The sequence below is a fragment of the Staurois parvus genome, unplaced genomic scaffold (genome assembly GCF_062004578.1).
Source record: "Staurois parvus isolate SC_StPar_1 unplaced genomic scaffold, SC_StPar_1.0 ptg000365l, whole genome shotgun sequence".
Taxonomy (NCBI): Eukaryota; Metazoa; Chordata; class Amphibia; order Anura; family Ranidae; genus Staurois; species Staurois parvus.
In genome coordinates this window covers 2,492,858-2,514,139 of record NW_028318161.1, presented here as the reverse complement: position 1 = coordinate 2,514,139, position 21,282 = coordinate 2,492,858, and the positions used below count along the sequence as shown (strand labels likewise).

General features: G+C 40.0%; 2 protein-coding genes across 4 annotated transcripts in view; one reads left to right on the top strand and one right to left on the bottom strand.

Moving 5' to 3' along the window:
- Positions 1-16,641, top strand: part of LOC149456272 (ligand of Numb protein X 2-like) — a 97,957-nt gene extending 81,316 nt beyond the window's left edge. For all 3 annotated transcript variants that reach the window (XM_089685198.1, XM_089685197.1, XM_089685196.1), the window contains exons 6-10: positions 107-283; positions 2,022-2,196; positions 7,240-7,465; positions 12,650-12,808; positions 14,733-16,641. In XM_089685198.1, the coding sequence (XP_089541324.1) occupies positions 107-283; positions 2,022-2,196; positions 7,240-7,465; positions 12,650-12,808; positions 14,733-14,868 (873 nt within the window). In that variant the 3' untranslated portion in view covers positions 14,869-16,641. The remainder of the gene's footprint in view (positions 1-106; positions 284-2,021; positions 2,197-7,239; positions 7,466-12,649; positions 12,809-14,732) is intronic.
- Positions 16,642-18,270: 1,629 nt separating this feature from the next.
- The window catches only part of LOC149456271 (uncharacterized), a 41,136-nt gene continuing 38,124 nt past the window's right edge, over positions 18,271-21,282 (bottom strand). Inside the window, exon 15 of the mRNA XM_089685172.1 lies at positions 18,271-19,717. Within this exon, the coding sequence (XP_089541298.1) occupies positions 19,588-19,717 (130 nt within the window). The 3' untranslated portion in view covers positions 18,271-19,587. The remainder of the gene's footprint in view (positions 19,718-21,282) is intronic.

The following is a 21,282-nucleotide window of genomic DNA, read 5'->3' as shown; positions in this document are numbered from 1 at the left end:
ATTTATGTTTTTGTTTTATGTACATTTTAAACCAGTATGAAAACAAGTTAACCTCAAGTTACCTCAACATATGGATGTAAATGGTGCTTTTTTTGCTGTTTTCCAGATGAGCGAGGCACGAGTGAACTTTGTGGTCCTCAGACAAACCACACCACAGCCCATAGATGTAGAAGAGGGAACTTCATCAGGAAGCAGCAGTAGCAGTAGCAATGGAGGAAGCCCTGTGCATGCACGCAGGAGGCAGAGTCAGCGGTCATGCCAGAGGAGATCCACACAGCAGAGGGTAAATTAATACATTTTCTAGGAATCTATCACAAGAGAATATGATCTGTTTACAGCCTGTTCTAGAAATGAAAAGAGTAACTGGTTTAAGAACTATTTATGGAAAATTGGAACATTTTGTTGTGTGGATGCCTGTGTGTGTAGTTGTTGTGTGACATCCATTGTTCTTCACATAGTCCAAAAGAATGCAGAACATACAGATATTACAAAGTAAACCTCTTGTAGATTGCCAATTCATGCTTGAACCTGGGTGTCGTTGATTGGCTACATCTTAACTCTGTGTATCTTGCAGTAACATTCAGCACCCACATCAATCTACATTAATTTGCAACATTAGAACTTTAGTTCATCCTCTAAAGCTATACATTCTTAGTGCATGGGATCATGCCACATTGACTACCTTAGTTCCCTGTGAATTCATTGGATGTGTTCTCAAATACTTGGCAGTCTTAAATCAACTAAATTTAAACATAACTGGACCCTTGCCATGACGTCCTAATATAGGGTATTTTCAGTGTGAAAATGGCATTCTCTATTGTCAGGATGAGTGATTTTGGGCAGAATTGATTTTACTATGACACTTCATTAAAACAAACACTCTTCTATATATATCTATCTATCTATATATATATATATATATATATATATATATTCCAAAAGAGAGCAAAACTCACAGGTCTTGAGGGGTGAAAGCACAGTGAAAATTTTATTTCAATGAAACACATGTCCTAAGTTTCTTTGGACTGCATGTACTACAGACTTTGCTATCCACCCAGGCCCATTTTTTTTTATCTCTGTGTGCAGTGGCAACCACTGGATTAAAAAAAAATAAAAATATATATATACATATTTATATTCACACACACTGTATATACACTTTATTTAGAGTTTTTTTTTTTTGGGGGGGGGGTTCGAAGGGTGCAGGGGTTAGGGGTAGGTTAGTATTTTTTTTTGTATATTTGATCATTGTTCATGTACGGTTAGTTTAAGGTATAACTAAAGGCAAAATGTTTTTCTTAGTTTTGGATCGAGTGGAGAGGGTTCAGAACACATGCCAGGTTTATTTTAACACCAAGAGTGAAAGTGAGAGATAATCCCATATTTTGAGTTGTTACCAGAACAAGAAAAAGATGAATCTTCCAATGGGGACACTACTTCTGGTGACAACCAGGTATTTCTCTCACTTTGCAGGATTTCCTATCAATTCTTGTTGTGGCTGATGGTACAGGAAGCAAAGGGAAATCTCTCGAATGCAAGAAAGTTAGCAAAAATCTGACAGGGGTTCTAACCCTTCCTTATTCTACTCAAAATGAGAAAAAAAATTTTTTTGGCTTGTGTTCTACTTTATATGTCTGAGGCAAAAAAAAAAAAATAAGGGGCTATTTTGGCACAAGAACAAAGGTTCAGGATTGTTCAAAGGAACTTCAGTAACGTTTTGGAGGACCCTTAACAAAAACCACCTTATTTTACCTTTCCCAATGACTCCTATGTATTTGAACAAAGTGGCAAACTTGTTGAATTCTTTTGATTTTCACTGAAATTTTAAGGAGATAAAAACTTAATTTTGCTCATCTTTGTTTTTCAGTTTAAGCACTAAACTGACAATCATTTAAAAAATTATTTTTAATTCATTGGAAGGCTAGTTTTTTACATGTATAGAGAGGTAAGTTTATTTATAGATATAGACCTGCTGAGTCTTAACGTATATTTGTTTTGTTACTGCTATGCACAAAATATAGGATCAACTTCCACTACTTTCGGGCCTAGAGAAGACTGTTACACTGAAGAAAGAGCCAAGAGAATCTCTGGGAATTACTATAGGAGGAGGCCGTGACCATAGAAATAGGCTCCCCATCTATGTGTCCAGTGTTCAGCCAGTTGGCTGTCTATTCAGGGATGGCAGAATAAAAAAAGGTAAAAATGTGTCTCGCTTTTTTATTGCATTTATTGTTGCAAATCACTTTTAGGGGCCAGGTTTTTTACATTCCACATAGATATTGAGTACACATTTTGCACAGCATAGAAAAGTAAAAAAAAAAATAATATATATATATCTATATATCTATATATATATATATATATATATATATATATATATATATATATATAAAACAGTTGGCCTATACTTGAAGTGTAAAACTACATTTTGAAGAACTATTATTTTTTATTTTTGGATAACATATGGAAGAAATGTTTTGTAGCCATTTGTGTTCCCAAAGGGAGAGATGTATGCTCTTTTCTTGTCCTAGAGGTAGAAAGTAAGGGGATAGCACCCTTAAGTGACAGGAAATCCCACCTTTAAACAGCAGTACCTGTAAGGGGTCCTCAGTGGGAGATTTCCACTCTACTCCTGTTCTGATGACAACAATCAGAAGATAACCTTCCTAAGGTTGGCTCACTTTTTCTGAATTTATGTTTTCACAAAATTCCCTATGCACTCGAGGATCCCCAGCACATTACATACCATTGCTCAGCCAGTAAAAAAAAAGTGCTTATTTCCCCATTTATATGTGTAGGCCGTGCACAGTCTTGTCAGAAAAAACTCTTTGATGCTAGACCACCCTCCATCTTGTCTAAATGTCAGGACAGGCAGGATGTTGGAAGTACACCCCCATGGATTTGAATCATTCAAACTGCGCACATACAGTTCATCCTGCTGGAGTCACAATCGCCACGACAAACGGTGGGTGCCTTAAATATATGCTGAGCTGCACATGCAGCTAACAGGCACAGGGAAGCATTATGAGAGAAGAGATCGCTAGGGTCTCTTCTGTCATAAAAACCTTGCCTGTCAGCAAATTTTTTAAAAGTGGGGTTGATCCCACCTTAAGATGCAAACGTGTACAAATTTCACTGGTTATAGGATAAATACACATATCTGCATCTACATTGATTATCTCTGAGCATGTGTGTAATTAATTGTTCATAAATTTACATGTAGCGCTCTCCTAGATAGGTGCCAGGATTAGGTAGATTTTGTTCTAGCACACTGTGTTCAGTGGAGCTGCGTTTGTTGTTAAGTTAATTTAGTTTACTTCACTGCAATCAGTGTGGCTGAGATTCCTGTGTTAGGCTAATTTAGTTCTAGCTCACTGTAGTCAGTGCAGGTGAATGGTTAGGTCTGTTCTGTCTCAGAGGCTGTTGTTTTGATTGCTCTCTCCCTGTCTTGTCTGAACTCTCAAGTTAGTTCTGGAAGGTGTGGAGTAATAATAAGCAGCATGAATATTTATGCCATTTCTGCCAATCTTGGTAAAGCCCTGTACAAGCATCTGCTGGAAAAGGGTATAAATAATCTGAGATCCAGAGTGATCTTGTCTTGTGCTAGAGAGGGGAAGTCCAGTGTAGAGGGCATGCTGCCATCCTGGGCAACCAGTGTGTGCTTCTGCTGCTCATCAAGGTCCCAGGCCTGCTGGTTTGGTGCCCCATTCTACAGTTACATTGCTGAAGCTGACCAAGAGGATTTGTTCTCTTTGGGGATTTATTTTGGTATCACTGAAAAATGAGTCCTGAAGATATTGGAAGGAGGCAGCCATTTATTTAAGGGTTTTTAGTGAGTACAGACCTGCGTGAGAGTTCTCTGAGACTGTGTGCTACTATACCTTGAAATAGAGTCAGCGTATATCAGTTCTACCTAAGGGGAATGCACTATTATAGTGTTCCTGAAAAGCTCAGCCCAATGTTTGCTGTAAGCAAGGACTCATGATCTCGTTGTTGCAGCAAGTTGTTACTGGAGTATCCTACAGTCAACCGTTACCTATCCAATTTCGAGTTTCATTAAAGCTTTAACCAGCTGCCGAATGACGGCTTCACTGCGGCCGGCCAGTCCTGGGTGGACATCATATGACGTCCTCCCAGAACGCACTCTCCTGCGCGCACCCGGCGATCTCCGTGATCGCTGTGTCCTACGGACACAGCTGATCACGTGATGTGGTAAAAGGCCAATCACAGCGGCCTTTTACCACGTGATCAGCGGTGTCCAATGACACGCTGATCAGAGGGAAATGCAAGTGCCGGTTCTCGGCTGCACTTTCCTCACGCTGTCAGATCGTGAGGAAAGTACTGCCGAGAACCGGCAGTTGTCAGAGCGGGGATCGGCACCGATCATCAGGGCACTGATTATCAGTGCCCTGATGATCGGTGCCCAGCAGTGCCACCCGCAAGTTCCGCCCAGCAGTGCGCCCACTAGCTCCGCCCACCCGTGCCCATCAGTGCACCCACCTGTGCCCAGCAGTGCACCCACCTGTGCCACTCTGCAGTGCCACCTACCTGTGCCCAGAAGTGCCACCTACATGTGCCCAGCAGTGCCACCCACCTGTGCCCACCCACCTGTGCCCACCAGTGCCACCCACCTGTGCCCACCCACCAGTGCTGCCCACCAGTGCAGCCCAGCAGTGCTGCCAGTCAGTGCCACCAGTCAGTGCCCAGGGGTTGTGCCAGTCAGTGCCGCCAGTCAGTGCCCAGCAGTGATGCCAGTCAGTGCCGTCTATCAGTACCCATCATCAGTGTCACCTATCAGTGCCGCCTATCAGTTCTGCATATTAGTGCCGCCTATTCGTGACCCCTAATTAGTGCTGTCTATCGGTGCCGCCTATCCGTGCCACCTCATTAGTACTGCCTATCAGTGCCCTTTAGTGCTGCCTATCAGTGCCCATCAGTGCTGCCTCATCAACGCACATCAGTGAAGGAGAAAAAATACCTGTTTGAAAAATTTTATAAAAGAAACAAATAAACTTTTTTTTTTTCAAATTTTTTGCAATTTTTTTATTTATAGTGCAAAAAGTAAAGCGCCCAGTGGCGATTAAATACCACCAAAAGAAAGCTCTATTTGTGAGAAAAAAATGATCAAAATTTCATATGGGTACAATGTTGCATGACCGCGCAATTGTCAATCAAACTGCGGCAGTGCTGAAAGCTGAAAATTGGCCTGGTAAAGAAGGGGGTATAAATGCCTGGTAGGCAAGTGGTTAAAGAAAGCTTACCTGTGGACTGGTTAATGAGCCTGAAGAGTGACTGGAATTGTGTTGTTGCAGTGCAACTACTGGGGAAAGAACCTTGGGCATAGATACAGCGAGCCCTTGAGGAGGTGAGCATTACATATACAGTGGATATAAAAAGTCTACACACCCCTGTTAAAATGTCAGGTTTCTGTGATGTAAAAAAAATGAGACAAAGATAAATCATGTCAGAACATTTTCCACCTTTTAATGTGACCTATAAACTGTACAACTCAATTGAAAAACAAACTGAATTTTTTTTAATGGGGCAGGGGGGAGTAAACAAAAAACTAAAATAATGTGGTTGCATAAATGTGCACACCCTCTTATAACTGGGGATGTAGCTGTTTTCAGAATTAAGCAATCACTTTCAAAATCATGTTAAATAGGAGTCAGTGCACACCTGCCATCATTTAAAGTGCCTCTGATTAACCCCAAAATAACGTTCAGCTGTTCTAGTAGGTTTTTTCTAACATTTTCATAGTCGCATCCTACAGCAAAAGCCATGGTCCACAGAGAGCTGCCAAAACATCAGAGGGATCTTATTGTTAAAAGGTATCAGTCAGGAGAAGGGTACAAAAGAATTTCCAATGCATTAGATATACCATGGAACACAGTGAAAACAGTCATCATCCAGTGGAGAAAATATGGCGTAACAGTGACATTACCAAGAACTGGAAGTCCCTCCTAAATTGATGAAAGACGAGAAGAATACTGGTCTGGGAGGCTGCCAAGAGGTCTACAGCAACATTAAAGGAGCTGCAGGAATATCTGGCAAGTACTGACTGTGTGGTACATGTGACCACAATCTCCCGTATTCTTCATATGTCTGGGCAGTGGGGTAGAGTGGCAAAATGGAAGCCTTTTCTTACATAGAAAAACATCCAAGCCTGGATAAATTTTGCAAAAACACATCTGAAGTCTCCCAAAAACGTGGGAAAATGTGTTCTGGTCTGATGAAACCAAGGTTGAACTTTTTGGCCATAATTCCAAAAGATATGTTCGGCGCAAAAACATCACTTTTCTTCAGTTGGAACTGGGGCTTTAGTCAAGGTAGAGGGAATTATCAGCAGTTCCAAATACCAGTCAATATTGGCACAAAACCTTCAGGCTTTTGCTAGAAAGCTGAACATGAAGAAGAAGTTCATCTTTCAGCATGACAACAACCCAAAGCATACATCCAAATCAACAAAGGAATGGCCTCACCAGAAGAAGATTAAAGTTTTGGAATGGCCCAGCCAGAGCCCAGACCTGAATCTGAAAATCTGTGGGGTGATCTGAAGAGGGCTGTGCACAGGAGATGCCCTCACAATCTGACAGATTTGGGGTGTTTTTGCAAGGAAGAGTGGGCAAATATTACCAAGTCAAGATGTGCCATGCTGATAAGACTCATACCCATAAAGACTGAGTGCTGTAATAAAATCAAATAAAATCAAAAGGTGCTTCAACAAAGTATTAGTTTAAGGGTGTGCACATTTATGCAACCATATTATTTTAATTTTTTATTTTTCCTTCCATCCACCTAAAAGATTTCAGTTTGATGTTCAACTGAGTTGTACAGTTTATAGGTTACATTAAAGGTGGAAAAAGTTCTGAAATAATTTATCTTTGTCTCATTTTTTTACATCACAGAAACCTGACATTTTAACAGGGGTGTGTAGACCTTTTATATCCGCTGTAAGTTATATTAGTCAAGAGGCTCATGTAAAATGGATTTGTCTGGGTTGACGATACAACTTGTTCACTTGTGATTCTTATGTCGGGACAAAAGTTAATAAAAAAATCTTATTTGAAATGTTAATCTATGCTCCATACTTTATTTTTGAAGATAGATTCATCCTATAAGAAATAGAGATCATAAATAAAAAAAAGTCAATATACTACATCTGTTGTCTATCAATAACAACATTTAGTGTATATATACTACATCTTGTGTGTGACTGAACATACATTCTCTGTACAGGTGATGTTCTACTTAGTATAAATGGAACCGACCTGACTTGCTTGAGCTATATGGATGCAGTTTCTGCTCTGAAGTGTAATGCTGCTTCACACACTGTGGTCCTGAAGGTCTTGGAGCTATCACCCCCAGAGCGACAAGGAGAGCCTATGGAAGGAGGTGCTGAGAGCCTGAGGGACCTTGGCGGCATCTGGTCTCCACTATGGATACACTGGCTTGGCCTTCCAAGGTATGTTGCTTGTGCATTTCAGTTGCATAAATAATACAAAATAATGGTTAAAGTGTTACTAAACCTAGGACCCTGCATTCACTATATTTGGTCTCTCACAAAACATGGAAGTGCAATTATTTTAGTAAATATAAACTATATATAGCAGTCTTGTGACTTCTATCAGTGTCCAGCAGAGCACATGTTAAAGCTTGTAGGAAGAGTTTTCATTCTGCTGTAGGAGGATGCAGAACCCCTGACCTCTGTCTGGACAGTACTGATCGGTCCTGTGCTGATCACATGCACTCTCCCAAGAAAAAAACAACTTCTCTAGCAATACACACCAAACTGAACATGTGCATAGTGTCTCCACATTGTCTTATCAGGAGATAAGAGGGGGATACTGGAAGTAGGAAAGGATCAGAAAAGGCAGGATCAAACAGCTTTTTTTACACAATGCAGAGCATTAACCTATTAGGTTCCATAGTGAGTATAACAAGCATGTTTTACTGCATATACAGACTGATTTTACTGTTGTGGGTTTAGTAACACTTTAAGAGAACACATGTATAATTGTTATTATATTTAAGGAATGCACACAGCTGACTCACCCTGCTCTTCCCTCAAAGTAGGAAAACAGAACTGAACCACAAAGTTTTGCAAAAAACACTGAAACAAGAGGTTAAATTAAATCTGTAGCGGATGCTCAATGGATGCTGCCATTACTGATTGGTTATCACACAGAATGAGTACTTTGGGTAACAAGTCTGGAACAAGTAAGCAGATTAGCAGTCCAGACCTCCCTTCCTGTCTGAGAAATGCATATGAATTTTTTTTATTTACTGTGTGTATGTATATGCATGTATGATATATACAGTATATCTTTTTCTGGGAAACTTGAGCTTGGCCACCCTTTGGGTCAGTGAGTCTGCCTATTACATTAAGGCCATTCACACAATAATGCTGTGCATTGCAATGCATGTTACATTGTGGTGCATTAGACAGCCTCTTCAAAATTAATGAGTGAAATGCACAGAAAATTGAGCAGGCTGCATTTTATCACAGCACATTGCGCAGAGCATGCATTGCGCTGCAGCACACGTGAATTAGGGAGGCATGCACAATGAATAACACTGAGAGGCACCAATGCATGCAACATGTTGAACATTGCTGCAGCTCTGTGGTGAGAATGGGCCCTTAACCACTTGCTGTCCTGGGCAATTTTTTTAATTTTTCACATGCATGTTAAAATAAGTATTTTTTGCTAGAATATTACTTTGAACTCCCAAAAATTATATATATTCTGAAAGTAGAGATAGAAGAAAATGCTGGCTGTTGCAATTTTTTTGGCACAAGATATTTGTGCAGCCATTTAACAAACACAATTTATTTTTCTTAGGAAAAACTATACTAAAATGAATTTTAGTGCACACAGACACAAAATAATACCCACTTTTTTAGTATAATATGAAAGAATATGGTGCATCGAGTAAATAGATACCAAGCATGTCAAGATATAAAATTGCGCATGCCAATGAAATGGCAATAAACTAGATTACCTAAAAATTTCCATATGTGAGGTTTTAAAAGCCCTTACAGGATATCAGTGTAGAGCCAATCGTGAGTTATGCCCCTAGAAGTTTTGCTCTTACTCTGGCGGTCGTGGTGATACCTCATGTGTGGTGCAAGTATTGTTTACATATGCATGCTGGACCTATGCATGCTTTTGCCTTTGCGTGTATTTGCAGGGAGTTTAATTAGTTAAAATTATTTACAGGTACTTTTTATAAAAAGACATTAGCCCTGATGTCTCCCCTTCCCTCTAAAGCAGCTAATCAAGTACAGATCGTGCTTGGTTAGCTGCTTCCCTGGCTGTAACATCCAGGTAATGACTGTTCTGAAAGCAGACTTAATCATCTTCACTTCCAGGTTCATTTGTGAAAGAGGAGATTGGAGTAGTGATGTTCCTTCATCTCCTCTGTGAAGCTGTCTCAGCCACATACAGCAATCTCATGCTCCATGGAGGATTTGAAGAGTCTTGGAACCACTATGGATGGTGCCGCCATGATCCTGCAATAACCATTTGCTGACAGAATGTCAGTCAGCTTGTGGATAAAGAAGCAAAAACAGAAGGCTTGAAAGGCAGGAAGGGTCAATATTAGATGTTACAGAGAAAATCGGCATATACCAGTAATACCCACCTTTCTTAGTCATACAGTACAGGGCGCAGCCTCTTTATTGATTAACCATGGCTTACAGTGGGGAAAATAATTATTTTATCCCCTGCAGATTTTGTAAGTTTGCCCATTTACAAAGAAATGAAGAGTGTATAATTTTTTATCATAGGTGTATTTTAAATGATAGAGACAGAATATCAACCAAAAATCCAGAAAAAACACATGGTACAAATGCTATTCTTGGCTGTCGCATGGAAACTCGAAGTTCCAGCTCCCTCCATAAATTTTCTGTAGGATTAAGGTCTGGAGACTGGCTAGGCCACTCCACGACCTTAATATGCTTCTTCTTGAGCCACTCCTTTGTTGCCTTGACTGTATGTTTTGCGTCACTGTCATGCTGGACCCATCTTCAGTGTTCTGGCTAAGGCAAGATTTTATTTAAAGGTTTTTATCCAAGATTTTACAACACATGGCTCCATCCATTGGCCCCTCAATGCAGCAAAGTTGGCCTGTACCTTTAGCAGAGAAACAGCTCCAAAGCAGAATGTCTCAACCTCCGTGCTTGACTGTAGGGATGGTGTTCTCGGGGTCATAGTCAGCATTTTTCTTCCTCCAAACACGGCAATTCGAGTTAAAGCCAAAGAGCTCAATCTTGGTCTCTTCTGACCACAGCACTTTCTCCCAATCCTTCTCCAAAAACATCAGACGGGCCTGTACATGTGCCTTCTTGAAGAGTGGGACCTTGTGGGCGCTTCATGGCGGTGTATTGTGTTACCAATGGTTTCTTTGGTGACTGTGGTCCCAACTGCCTTGAGATCATTCATAAGTTCCTCCCTTGTAGTTCTGTGCTGATCCCTCACTTTTCTCATGATCATCCTTACCCCATGAGGCAAAATCAAAATCTTGCATGGCGCTCCAGACCAAGCGATTGATGGTTATTTTGTATTTCTTCTATTTGCAAATAATCACTCCACCAGTTGTTTCCTTCTCACCAAGATTCTTGCTGATGGTTTTGTAGCCCATTCCAGCCTTGTGCAGGTCTAAAATCTTGTCCCTGACATCCTTTGACAGCTCTTTGGTCTTGCCCATGGTGGTGAGGTTTGAATGGAAGAAAGAGATTCTGTGGACAGGTGTCTTTTATACACATAACGAGGTGTCATTAGGAGTACCTTCTTAAATTGACAGAACTAATTTGTGTACCACGTGAGCACGTAGCCAGTCTGTGTTATTGCTGGTTGGTAGGGGATTCAAATACTTATTTTACTGACTGAACTGAAACTCAATTTATAACATATCTATTGTGTTTTTCCTGGATTTTTGGTTGATATTCTATCTCTAATTTTTTTTCATAGGTGTATTTTAAATGATATAGACCCTTCATTTTTTTGCAGGGGGGCAAACTTACAAAATCTGCAGGGGTATCAAATAATTATTTTCCCCACTATATACATTTTTTTGCAGGGGGGCAAACTTACAAAATCTGCAGGGGTATCAAATAACTATTTTCCCCACTATATACATCACTTCATAAGCTGCAGGGAAGATCCCATCTATAATTCTGAAGAGTCAAATCAGGAAAAGACACCTTTGGCTAAGATCTTGTTAAAGCTTAAGGATACCAATGCTTGTAATTAACTAGGCTTTTGTTTAGTGTTGAAGCAGTCCACGCCTGCTTACTCCAAGGTTCCGTAAAATACCTTGAGCAGCTACTCTTTGAGGGAAAGCACACATTTGGTCTGTCCTTGGACAAGTACATCAAGTGGATTTCCAGGGGTTAAAGTACTCCTCTCCTCCAGACAAGGCCTTGCACTCTTTTGAGGTAGTTGTTTTACAACTGGGACAACTTTGAGGCCTCCACATCATAGTCTAACGCACTTTCATCTGTAGACATGGTCTTCTAAGCCAAGCCAAATCTGGCTCCAAGCCTTTTTCTCAATCAAGTGCCCCCACTTATCAGAGTGGGTGAATATTGTGATCCTTTATGGTTCTGGTGATCATTGTACCCAGCTGGCCCAGAAAGATGTGGTATATGAACTTTCTCAGGCTCCCTGTGAGCCAGATCATCCAGACCTTCTGTTCCAAGGGCTGGTCCTCCATTGTGCTTCTCTGTTGCCGGCTTTAAAGGCTGTTGAAACAGGTCATAGTTAAACATGTCAGTACTACAGTTTAGTCAAATGGGATTATTATGCAGGCAAAAAGGTATCCTTTTACTGTCTTTCCCATCCTGGTTGAAGCAGGATCACAGAGACAGTGTAGTGTGGAGAGAAGAGAGCCAGATTGTAGAAGGGGTCATTTTGAAAGAGTAGAACAGTGAGGAAGAGATCTGCAGTATAGAGCCAAGGAAAAAAAAAGAGCCACAGTGGAGAAGTGGAACAGGAGTAATGATAACATACATCCTGCAGTACAGAGGATATGGGGGGGGGGAGAGCCAAAGTGAAGCAAGAGAATAATACAGACTACAGTGCAAAGCCTGCATCACAAATTCAGGAAGAAGGAGCCACAGTGTAGTAGTGGCACTGGGAATCTAGCACACAGCCTGCAGCACAGCAACAAGGAAAGAAGGAGCTACATTAGAAAAATGAGGGGGCAGAGAAGCAGGTTGAAGGAAGGAGCTACAGTGAAGCAGGGAAATAATGTAGATGGCAGTGCAAAGCCTGTCAAAGCAGGGGTAGAATGAAGGTGTGAACTGGGACGATGGCAACAGAGAACAAAGGGAGAAGGAGATGAAGCCACAGTGAAGAGAGTGGGGAAATGTCAGGGTAAGAGGAGAGATTGAAGTGAAATACTGAGGAAGAGAACAGAGAGGGAGATGATGCTTTTTTCTTAAAGGGGGAATAAAGGTGAATTGTGTTCAAGAACCCTCCAGTACTGTTGACATTAAAAGCCCTATAGTAGATAAGTCTCTATAGTATAGGATTGTAATATTGTCCAAATATTTTTCAAGTAAATGATGTGTGATTGTTTGCTAGTGTGTCACTGGAACAATTTTTATATGAATCTAATAAGACCATGATTGCTTTTCCAACAGCTCCTTGCATTGGTGTCGACACATTTCTTTACGGAAGAGTACCTTTGAAAGCTGGGGGTTCAGCATTGTTGGTGGCTATGAAGAAAACAAAGGGAATCAGCCATTCTTCATTAAAACCATAGTACCAGCTACTCCAGCATTTTATGATGGGCGATTAAAGTAGGTGGAAAGTTTTCAGTAAAATAAACTTCTAAATTGCATGTGTGCTGGATAAATGCATGGCCAGGCTACATTTTGAAATAGTGTCACCTGACCTCATTTCTTCTTTGTAGTTTATAGTAACTGGGTTGGACACAGCAGCCTTAGAGGATGAGCCTTTCTTTAAATTGCATGCTGATATTTTTCCCAAAAGAAAAGTTCTGTCACAAAGATGTGTAAACACATAGCTAATGGCCATGCTTGGGATCTTGCTGGAATCTTTGAAATCTCTGAAACTGCGACAGCCAAAGTTTCTGAAAGTTCTTGGAATGTACTTATTCATTTCTGTAATGTGTAACCAACTAATTGGATGTTCTGTAACTACAGCCAATCAGGAAATTCTGATTTGGTCATGTGATAGTGTCAGAATTCCCTGATTGGCTGCAGCTACAGAACATGTTGAGAAATGTGTTGCCCTGGGAACAGTGGTGGTGAGAGAGAGGTTTGGTAAGCAGGAGAGTCAGAGGCAGCAGCAGTGAGTTTGCGAATACAATTTATCAGACTGAGTTGGCTCTGACTCACCTGTAGTGTTTATCAAACTCTCTTCTTTCAGACACAAAGGCTGACTCTTATGCTGAACCTTTCAGTTTTGGAAGGTTCCATGTGGTGTTTTATTGCCGTGTTTCAATGTCTGCCTGTGCATATCTGACTTGGCACTTATCCTGGAGTTGTGCATCTTATCCTGGAGCTGTATTTTAGCAGAATAGGGAAGGTGGTGTGGACAACTTTTAGACTTTTTTTTTTTAATGCTTTTAAGTGAGACCCCATTGTAAAGGTGATGGTGTTGTATTTTTTAAAGCTTTCGTTTTGTAGATTTTATATACACATTTTTACTGTAAACCATTAGGACTTCTTCACACTTCTATGTAGAAAACATAGTGTGCAGGAAGTGTCGGTTCTGACCTGCAAAGTCTTGCAGTTTTAAAGCACTGTGGTGCATTCAAACACAGAGAGAAGTGGTGCATGGAAAACGCAGGCAGTACAGATTTCTGCGCTGTACCACAGCACACCTGAAGGCTGCATTCGAGTGTGAACACGGCACGTTTAAAACAGTTTTCTGTGTGCCGCCATAGAGACCTGCGGTTTCTAATCCTGAAAATAGCAGGTCTATGAACTAGCCCTTAAGGCTAGCCATACAGAGAAGGAAAAGGAGCGCAGCAGAATGCACACAGTATAATAAAGTTTCAGATGTTGTGGGACCACAGCTATGTACTCACTATGGCATCTGTAACATGTTTACAAACATTTCAGGCAAGGAATACCTGTACCCTGATTGGGGACTGGTATCTTCCCCCCCCCCCCCATTTGGTAGCAGATTTAGAATTAATTCTCAGGCTGTGGGGCTGCTTTCTGTCCAGCCCTAGTTCACATAAGTATAGTGGCAGGACTCAAGTCACTGGCTGCCAATCCACCAAAATACGATTGCAACTTCCTATCCTCTTTCCGCTCCCAGGCTGCATTGTCCAATCAAGTGGTGGGGAGGAGAGGGATCCATTGTGGCAGCTAGTATGAGTGGGCTGAGTTGTTTCTTGCCATGTGTGGCTCTCCTTTGAGTTGCAGCCAAAAGTGACAAGTGGGGCTGCAGCTCAGGAGTCAGGAAAGCGTTGTGGCTGAGGACAATGTGTACAGTGCAGAGTTAACACAATTCCCTTTCAGGCCCGTGGTGCCTTGCACACATGAAGGTATTCCACTACCTGTAATGGTTATCATCCAGGTAAACAAGATTCCTGTAGGAAAGGCTTTGCCAGTAGCCTTATGTGCTTCGGTATGGAAGGATGTAGAACAGAGGGCAATTTTTAGTAGTAAAGAAAAGTTGAATTGTTATCACATTTTTGTTTGGCACATATAATATAGTAATTGGTTTTGCTTTTCATTTTTTGTCTAGGTGTGGCGACGAGATTGTTGAAGTCAATGGTGTGTCCGCTGTGGGAATGAGTAATGCAGAGCTGATCCCTATGTTGAAAGAGCAGAAAAACAAGGTCACACTAGCAGTGGTCTCCTGGCCTGGGAGTCTAGTATAGGTCAAGAACTGTGCAGAAATCTGAGACCTTTTGGAAACCTTACTGTGCCCATGGTTCCCCCATGAAGCCACAAAGCCGACAACCCATTTTTAAGGACAAGATTTAAAATATTTAGTGTAGATATCTGAATCAAAGATGCAAAGCTTCACACTAAGTATAAAACTGATGTTTTTCTTGCAAAAATGATAAATTGCCATTTTGGAGTAATAAGATACTTACATTGAAGAAGGATAAAAGGGACATTATGCACCTTAGATAAAAGGGTTATTAATATCATTCACACAATCCACTGAACTTGCACTTTCCACCTTCAGTGATCTCCTAATGATTTTAATGTATCATTGGTAAATGAAGTTTGCTGTTACACAGCATTGTTATTTTACAATAAGTAATGTTGCCTTAATTTTTCTAATTACCTGGTATGTCTACCTACTCATTTTGCCTTTAATTTATATAAGGGGTACCAACTGGTACTAGAAAGGGGTTTCAGTAGATGATTAGGTAATTTGTGTTGTCTGCAGCTGCCTGTCTAATGATTTTTTTTTTTTTTATGAAACAGGCTTGTGTAGTACATGCTGGTCTCTGGCTTGGGTCTGTCATAGTCAGTCAATCTTCTGAGTTTAATTTTACCAACCTATTGTTAGTGTGGATTAAGCCATTTTATAACTAGTAAATGTTCTCTGGTACCCAGATGCTGGCATTTATGTAAATGTGTGTGATGCTAAATCCATTGAATGCAACAAATGAAATAGAGACCTCCTGTGAAGACCTTTTTTTTTTTTTAATAGGGCACAAACACAGGTGTAGAATATCCTCGAACCTGTAAGCACTGACCTTCACTTTACCACACTTAGGTTGAGTTGCTTTGCAAAGGAAATTTCACTTGGGGAAAGTGGTAGAAATTAACTTTGCAAAGAATACACAATTGTGTAAGGAAACTGGGGGGGGACAGGAATTTTTCTTGCATGACTGGATGGTTGAAGCTGGGACAGATTCACTAAGCCAAGTGAAAAGTCTCTTTAACTTGTAAATCAACCGCCTTGACTATAAATTTGAACTCCATGTTTTCTGTCACCTTAAAAAAATTTTTTGGACAACTTCACTCCAAGGAATGCTTACCTTTACAGAAGGTTGAAGCTACTGTGGCTGTGCTAAATACAGTTAGCTTTGCTCTTTTTCTGCCCAGGTCCCAGTAACTTCCCTTCTGCTCCCTGATAGAAAGAGTCAGTCCTACGGCATCTCAGCAATCCAGGAACAGCCTTGTATATGTTATCAATGAATATATGGCATTCTCCGATTGGCTGAGGTGGAGCCTGTGATGTAATCTGTCCTACTTCTCCACATCAGCCAATCAGAGAACACCTAGTATTCATTGTTAAAAAATACAAGTCTGTTTCTTTCCAGGCGCAGAAGGGAGGCTGCTGGGACCTGGGCACGAAGACAGGACAGGTTATGTATGTAGTACAAGCTGCTAAAATGTATTACACTCTCTGGAGTGCTCTGTCAAGTGAAATATTCCCTTGAACCAAGCTGGCCCCCCCAAAAGTGACAGGAAACATGGAATTTGGCTTTAAAGCTGTGGGTCTGATGGAGGCAAAATTACTCTATGAAAATTACACAAAACATTGCCAGCAATTAACTGTGCACCACAAATTACCTAATTAAAAACAAGTAGCTACTGAGTGGTCCTGATTCACAAAAAAAAAACACCATCTCAGGAACAAATTAAAATGGATTTTGTAAATTGTGAAATAAAGTTTGGATTAAAAACAATTTTGTCAGAAGCTTTATTTTATTGTAGTGCAGTCAATGCTCAGGATATTAAGATTGTAATTTCAGTGTACAGGTTTTGCAGAAATTGACAACCAAGCACATTTAACACCAAATTGTATTTGCTAAGTATCTATAAAAATAGTGACTTACGCAAGCAATGGAAAACTTTGTTGAACAGTGTGCCAGTACTCTCTGCCCAGCTGGCATATAATGTGTGGCACTGGTGGGCCAGCCCCCCTCTTCTGCTTAATTGAAGACCACCAACTTGATGGGTCTTTTCAAATATTTATTGCACTTTAAAAAGAAATTAGACCCCTAAGAAACAGGATGAGAGGCAACGCAGCTCTTGGAGAAAATGAATTTCATTAAGGAAACCAATTGGAATCATTTCCCCACCATTTTTGTGTTTAACTTACAGTATGTATTGTAAGGACTTGTTCAGCCAATTATTTCATTAAAAGCAGGTTTTCAGATGGGTCTTTGTGATCATTGGAGGGAGATCTGAAAACTAGGATAAAAGGAGGTTTGCACCAGTTCCATAAAATCTGCTGCTAATATGTCAACCAGCACCAGGTTTAGCCTGTATGCAAAAACACGTTGTTAATCTCATCCTAGATGTGGATGCTCCATACCCTTAGTACTGCATTGTTTATCCCTTACATGCAGAGAAACTCTGTACTCATACTTTTCACACGTACAATATACCTGCAGTGTATCACTTGTGCGGCAAAGTTTTAGTGTACAAATAAAACCAGATATAGCATTACAAAATTGACAAACCTGTAATTAAAAGTACCCCCTTTAGAACAGGGTTTCCCAGCCAGGGTTACATGGAACCTTAGGGATTCTTTAATCAATAAGCAATTTCTGCCTATCAGATAATTTCCTATTGACACCATTGATCTTTTTAGCGATCTATAAGGGGGCAATTCTTCCCTATGTCTGCACTAGTAAGGAACATTCTCCCCCCTGTCCACACTGTTGTACAATGAGCTGTAGATAAAAGTTTTTTTTTTTTTTAGCAGGGGTTCTCTGAGATCAGAAAGTTATTTCAAAGGTTCCTCTGTGTTGAAAATGTTGACAAACGCTACTTGTAAACATGTGGATTGCATCTTTAGCAGCACTGTTTGAAGTCCTGTATTGGCCATCCATATGTGCCAGTGACTTACAGAAATCTCCTTTACTATGACTGGGATGGCTTGTATTTCCATGATGTAAGAGGTGCCTTTCCCCCCCATCATGCAGTTGCAATCTACATTTAGTACAAAACGTCTTCCTCTATCTATAGACAACTTTAGCCAACACAGCTGGACCTCTCAGAGGCTGCTAAAATGCTACAGTAAGGGGGAAAAAAGAAACAAGAAGAAAAAGAATTGGGAAGAACACATCACTACAGTACATGAACTCCATAAAGGCAAAGCTGATCATTTAGCTAATGCCAGTTATATGTACACACAGCAACAATCTAGAACGTGGAACCACTTTCAAGCACTATATCTTTTGACAAGGAATCAAGGTAACCTACAGTTTATAAATCTACATACACAGTATGATGTTGTCTTAATCCATTGGATTATTTCTAGACCATTTGGTTTGTGTGTACAGAATAACTGCTCGTGAAACAGACAATTTTACCTTCAGTGACTGTAGTTTTATTGTTTTACACAGACACACGATTCACATTAAGATGAAAATATATCAACGTGCTTAAACATAAATAGTTTCCCAATAAATAAACATTAAATACAGTGAGTTAACCTTTTTTATACCCCTTAGTTTCATTCTGACATTTTTTTCAGAAACTCCCAGGTACAGAAAATGGTACACATATATACAAATGAGTATAAAGAGAAAATGATAAAATCCAAACATCAACCGGGCAACAATTTCACCTTTCCAGTTTGAGGGGTGAAGCAGCCCAACACCCAAAAATCCTTATGTTGTGTATCTATTCTCCTTAAACCTCTCTGTTCTAGCACTATGTACTTTGTTTCTGCACATGCACTGCATTCAAAACAATCTAAATTCCCTTTTCTCCACATAAAAAGGAAGTGTTAGAATTCACTTGTCAGAGATAGTCACAGAAGTTAGAAAAACATTCAGCCTCAATTGGTCACCACTGACCACAACCAGTCCAATTTACAATAGCTCAATAGTTCAGCTCAATAGTTTTAGGATGGATTGATTTTTAATTATCTCTTGTTTTTGAATAAGATATCAGCCCATTTATTGGCAAGCATTAATGGAAAAAATAATGCTTCAATTAGAATAGAAACAGTGCAGTTGTGGTATCTTGCAGTACATCCCGATATGAAGGGTCCACTGATTATCATGCTTACTGCTCTTTGCATCTGAGCAAATCATATACTTCTACACTGCACTAGAAAAAGGACTGGTGTAAAGAAAGTGTTATTTCCATGAGCCAGTCTTCTTAACAGCCAAAAAAAGGCAAAGTCAGCTGATCATCTTCCTATTAACAGTATTTTGCCAATTCCTGTGTAGATATTTAAAGGAAGGGATGGGCAACCTGCAGTAGACAGATCCTAATGATATTTTCATAGCAGCAGTAAGTTCTGCATATGCTGCAGATTAAAGTTCATGTGAGAAAATGCAGTAAAAGGAAGCTTACCTAGAACACCATGAAGGTTCCAATTCATACTTCAGGATTATCTTCCCTGCTTTAGAAGTGCATAGTTGGCAAAGGAATTCTTTCAGCTAGTTCAGCTCTGAATTCTCATTCAATACAAGGTAATAGTTCTAATTCCTGATCATCACACATCTCCAAAATATACACTGGAGAGTTAGACACAGTAAAAGGAGTAGGCACAATGCTTCATGGCTAATTATGCTCATGCTTTCTTTCATTCTGTCACCTGTGGTACCAGTTGCTGTCATACTTTTCCCACCCTTGATGTGCTTGACAGCATATGGAGTTGATACAGTGGTTTACTCCTGTTGATCATGCCGGTTTCCCTGTGTGGAGCCATCTTCATCCACACTCTTCTCTTCTTTTCCTCGTTTGCTCTTCTTACGCTTATGGCGCCGGTGTGTTTCTTTTTCTTCACTGTCTTGCTTCCTAAGTTGCAAGAATTAATACTACATATTAAACAATGGCCATATATAAAAGTACATTGAGTTTTATAAAAAATTACTTTATTAATGTTCCTGTACACACACAAAAAAAAACAAACACAATCCACTATCAGGAGTGCATGTATGAAAGCAGATCTTTCACCTGAAAGATCTAACCCCTCTCTTTTTACACACTCCTTTGCCCATGCAAAATTACTAACTAAAACCTGCATCAGAAAGTGCATGATACATACATACATACGTTAGATCCCATTCACTTAGAGGTCGATTATGTCAGTTAGCCGCGCTGCAGCTTCTTAAGAGTTAAAAATTCTCAACTTATTTTCTCTCACAAATTTTGCAATCTTCAGCCTTCCCAGAATCCAGAGGTGAGGCTGAATGACATCACTAGTACCTAGCCAAAAAGCGACCAGAAGCCATGATGTAAGTTGTACTTTTTTGGAAGGTTTTAATTATCAATTTTTTATTGGGAGGGCAGTGCTAGTTAATTGAAACCATTTATTGGCATCTGTGTTCCTGTTTGAGAGTTCCCACCCCCCAATCACTATTTTCTGTTACAGTGAAGTGAGGGGAACTCTTGTCCAACATCTGGTTGGTTGTTAGGATGCTGGTAACACATTCCCACCCTGCAGCTAAATGTAAATGGAGGCAATTACATCAGCCACATTCCTAGCCCCCTTCTTTTTTTTTTTTTTTTTTAAACAATTTAACTCTGGGCCAGGGATGCCTTCTAGTCCCTGGCATCCTAACAACCAACAGGATGGGAGGGCGGTGGATGCCAAACCACTGAAAGTTTGCTTTTGGCAGGCAGGAAAACTAACATCGTCCATAGAATTTATGAGAAATGATTGTTGTCCGCTTTATTGTGGTTGTCATTCATCCATAACCTTCCTCTGGACGTTTTGGCAATTGCAGACAGCCTATACCTACTGCACTAGTTTTATCTGGAGTTAAGTGCTGCCATTTTACATTATAACTTGGGGTAAAAATGCAGAGCTATATCATTGTTTGGTTACCAGTGTATGTTTTAATTACTCACAGGTAAGTGCAGATGTCTCCCTAGAACTATTTTCTCTTCTGGTCAAATGTTCTTAGTCTATTGTTTTGGGCTATTTTCTCTATTGATTGTTCAGGGACTATTGTTTTAAGCTATTTTCTCTTAGGATCAAATGTTGCATTCACTGCAAAAGACAACTGAAGTATCAGGAAATACTTTTCACCTAATAAAAACATAAGATGCGACTTTTGTGCAAATACTATTCACACAGCTTTTTTTTTTTCCTTTTAAGAAAGAGAACCCTAACTTTCTGTTGTGCTTCCCATCACAGCTGCAAACATTTTTATTGCACTTCTTGAGTAGTTTTGCAAACTTGTTTTACAAAAACATTTTATTGCATGAAAAAATTCCCTGAACAGTATGTTGGCAAAACATGACCAACAACAGCAGAAGGTACCTGCCAATTTTTAGTTTTGATCATTATAAAGAAAATATGTACCAAACCACATCCCCTTGAATAAAACTTTCCCTGCAAATATCATGAATGTAAG